The 4,014-nt window shown below is 38.4% G+C and overlaps 1 protein-coding gene across 1 annotated transcript; it reads left to right on the top strand.

Annotated features, from left to right (window-relative positions):
- Positions 1-1,021: 1,021 nt before the first annotated feature.
- On the top strand, positions 1,022-1,968 carry LOC108595703 (serine/threonine-protein phosphatase Pgam5, mitochondrial). Its single transcript, XM_017980987.1, has one exon. It carries the CDS (start codon positions 1,077-1,079, stop codon positions 1,899-1,901), a length of 825 nt encoding a protein of 274 aa, XP_017836476.1. The 5' UTR covers positions 1,022-1,076; the 3' UTR covers positions 1,902-1,968.
- Positions 1,969-4,014: the final 2,046 nt, after the last annotated feature.

Here is a 4,014-nt window from a genome sequence, read left to right on the forward strand (position 1 = left end):
TTAAAGTGCATAATTAATTAATTATTGCAATTATTATAATGAAAGTCAAAAATGTTTGATAGCTCAAATCGTTTAATATTTTAAAAAGAAAATACATTTTTTAAAATGTTTTTGCATACTAAATTGAAAATTTATTAAAATTCATGTGAGTTTTCTAATAAAGTAGTAACTCAATTCAATAAAAACAAAAAAATTATTAAAAATTAATTCTAATGAATTTACATGCACTTATTTATTTCATTTACATAGCTTAATGCTAATTTTTGTTTACATCTAGAAGTGCAAATAAAATAATTTAAATATTTTTAAAAAGGTAGCACAGCTATTTTTATTTTTAATTTAATACTTTTAATTACATTTTTTAATCATAAATAAAATAATTTAAATATTTTAAAAATGTAGCACTGCTAATTTTAGTTTTAATTGCTAATTTCGTTGTTTATTTTTCTTTAATAATATTTTTAATTCAATTTTTTATGCATAAATAAAATAGTTTAAATATTTTCAAAATGCAGTACAGCTATTTTTAGCTTTAATTGTTAATTTTGTTTCTATTTTAAAATAATTTTAATTTAATTTTGTATTACATTTTAGACTATTTAATTCAACTTTTCAGGCAGTATTATTTTTAGCTTAATTACAGAGTGCAACTCAGTCGCTGTAGATACTTTCCCAACTTACCTTACCCATGTCCATGGTAACTTGTTCGGTTTCGCTTGCTGATTGTGTCAGGCGCAAAGTTTGCCGCTCTAAAAGTTGCTCGCAAGTATTTTGCCGAGAGCGTAAAATAACTTTGGCTAAAACTTGGCAAGTGAGCAAGCCAACCCTTCAGTTGAACACCCCACACACACACACACACACACACAATGCTAATCAACTGTAGTGGGTTAGCAGTGACAGCGAGCAAATCTGCATAAAGTTTGAACCGACTGCTGTGCCTAGTTGGGGAGCTGATTGATCAATCGATTGACAAGTGCCTGTGGCCTGCTCTGTCTGTCGGTTTAACTTGGGTTGGTAGTTGTCATCAGAAATTAAAATTAAAAGTGCCTTTGACACAAGTTTTGATTTGGAATTCAATGAAGAACTATCAGACGCTTTGGCGTTCCATTGGCGCTCTGAGCTGCGGCTCCGTGGCCACGTATGTGACTGTGCGCATGCTGGATCGACGCCATGCGCACAGCCTGGAGGAGAGCTCGAGTCGCAGTCAGTGGCTCAAAGACTGGGATCGACGCGAGCATCAGCTAATCGAGCTGAATGCACAGGGCGATCATCGCGAGGTGGGCGCACTGCGTCACATTGTGCTGGTGCGTCATGGCGAGTACACCAAATCCGAGGAGGGCAGTCATCTGACCGAGCTGGGGCGTCTGCAGGCGCTGCGCACGGGACAGCGTCTAAATGAAATGGGCGTCGCCTGGGATCATGTGGCCGCATCGACTATGCCACGCGCTCTGGAAACCGCCTCCATTATATTGAAGCAAATCAACTTTGATCCGCTCAAAATGAAGCGCTGCGAGCTGCTGCCCGAGGGCACGCCCTGTCCAGCGGTGCCGCCCCAGCGTCGCAATCCCAACCACATCGAGCAGGCCTATCGTCGTGATGGTCCAAGAATCGAGGCTGCATTTCGTCGCTACTTCTTTCGCGCCTCGCCGGAGCAGAAGCTCGACTCGCATTTGCTCATCATTGGCCATGCCAATGTCATACGCTATTTGGTCTGTCGTGCTCTGCAGCTGCCGCCCGATGCCTGGACGCGCTTCAATCTGCATCACGGCTCCATTACCTGGCTAACGGTCTGGCCCAACGGCTACGTCACGCTGCGCTGCCTAAGCGACGCCGGCTTCATGCCAGTGCAGCAGCTAACACATCGGCGACCCAGAGCGCCGCTGCTCAAACTTGAAGCATAAATCTATGTCATGTCAGTATGTAAGAGTATAGTATAGTATATAAATAAATGCGCTGCTTAAATCAAGATTTTAAATTGTAATACAAGGGATTAGCAATAGCTTTAAAATTTTTATTGATTTTAAACTTGAGCTGCAATACAAATTAGCAAACTTCAGAGGCGATGCAAAGCGCAAATGTAAGCAAGTTTGATGATTTAAATATATAAAATATAATAAATAAATTAAAATAAACAACTTTTTTATATTGATTAATTTACAATGCCGCAAGCTGCGAGTTCAAGCTGCATTCATATCAAATTTGTTAACAAATTTAATATTTTGTTTATTGTGTCTACTGAAAATTTGAAGTTAATTATTACATTAGTTTGTTAAACACATTTGTTGTTGTTTTAATATTTATTTACAATCTATTTAAAGAAATGACAGAATTTTTACATGTAGGGGATATTTATAGGGTGAGGTTAGCTGCCATTTCTTGGGTGGCTTGAAGGGAAGGTCGAGAGGATTTCAGACGTCTGGCTGTTGTCGAGGAGTTTAACGCCCAGTGGGTTGCTGTGTCGATTCAGTCTCTACTGATATTTCAGGCTATACCTTTTAACCTCTTTGGTCAAACTGTGAATTTTAAGGTTCTTGTGGATCACCTGGGTTTTCACTAAGTAGGGAGCTTTGGCTAGTTTTCGCAGGATGGCTACGTTTGATATTGAGACTGTACCCCACAACTGTATGTCATACGTGGGACTTGAGGACCGCTTTGTATAGCTGGACTTTGTTTTCAAGGCTCATGTAGCTGGAATAAGAAAATTCAGACTAAGCTGTTTTCTTTTTGACTTTAAACAACGTAAATTGAAAACTTTAATACTCCAGTGCATAGAGCCTTGTTTCAATTTAATTTTGACAAACATTGAAAATATATTTTTGGCATAACTTACAATTTCATTAGGTACTATCTACAATTATGCTATAATTTATTTTATTATTAAAAAAAATTATTTATTAAATTTTAAATTCATATAAATTTGTTTTGTTTGGCTTAAGCTGCAGAGACTGCTGCCTGGCATAAGCTTTAGCATATTTGTTTTTAAATTATTTATGCCAGCCCCTTCGATATATATAACAATCCATTCATCGATTAACACTAACATACATTTTTGTTATCTATTTCAATGTCTACAAAATTTGTAAAACTCACAGCTTTTGCTTTTAGCTTCAGTCTGGACGCATATTTATGCGCCTGTCTACATTGACATCATTTGCAGTAGCAGCAAGCAGCAAGTGTGTGCACATTTTTGGCAGGCACTATAATTACGCATACGAAATACGTGACTTTTGTAGCTATTTTGTCATGTCGGGGCAGCATGCAATGCATTAAACCTCTTTAACTTTAGCCAAAATCACTTTGCATGCCAGGCCACTGCAGCTGGATACACTGAGTGGGGTCTGAGTGGGGCCTGCGGTTGCCACGCCTACAATGTGCCTCAATTTGCAGTTGCCGCCGCTAGCTGCCACACATTTGTGCACTCTTCTGGTTTTGTCTCTGCTCATTAGTGCGGCTTTAATTTCGGTTATTGTGCTTTTGCCTGCTCAGTGCAGTTTTCGGTTTTGGTTGAGACCCACCACCACCACCACCACCAACAGCAGCACCACAATTTAGCCACTATTGCCGTTTCATTAAATTTGCATCCTCGGCAAACTGAATTTAATTTTCCACAGATTCAAAATTGCATTATTTCTATGCGATGCTAGCGACTTCCCAGCCCCAATGTCCTTCGCCAGGCGACTGTCAGCTATTAGATATTTGCAAATCCGTTGCTGGAATTCTAATAAAATAAAAAACATTGCAGTTGCTGCTTCCGCTGTCGCCGCCATCCGCGCTGATTGCTGCTGCCGGTTCCAATTTAAAAAAGCGCAGCCAATGGACCGAAGGCGTCTTGAACTGTTACATAAATAAATGTATATTTTTATTTCAAAGTAATATAATTTACTACACGCGCTGATCGAAAGATTTGCATTGCTAATAATTAAATTAGCACAATTTAAAGAGGTTTATAGTGCTTTATTATTTCGATTTATATGAACTGATTTTCATAATTAATAAACAGTTGTTACTATTATT

This window comes from Drosophila busckii, chromosome 2R (genome assembly GCF_011750605.1).
Source record: "Drosophila busckii strain San Diego stock center, stock number 13000-0081.31 chromosome 2R, ASM1175060v1, whole genome shotgun sequence".
Taxonomy (NCBI): domain Eukaryota; kingdom Metazoa; phylum Arthropoda; class Insecta; order Diptera; family Drosophilidae; genus Drosophila; species Drosophila busckii.

What these genes read in the sequence shown, in the direction of transcription:
- LOC108595703 (XM_017980987.1), top strand. Translation starts at nt 1,077, where the DNA reads ATGAAGAACTATCAGACGCTTTGGCGTTCCATTGGCGCTCTGAGCTGC.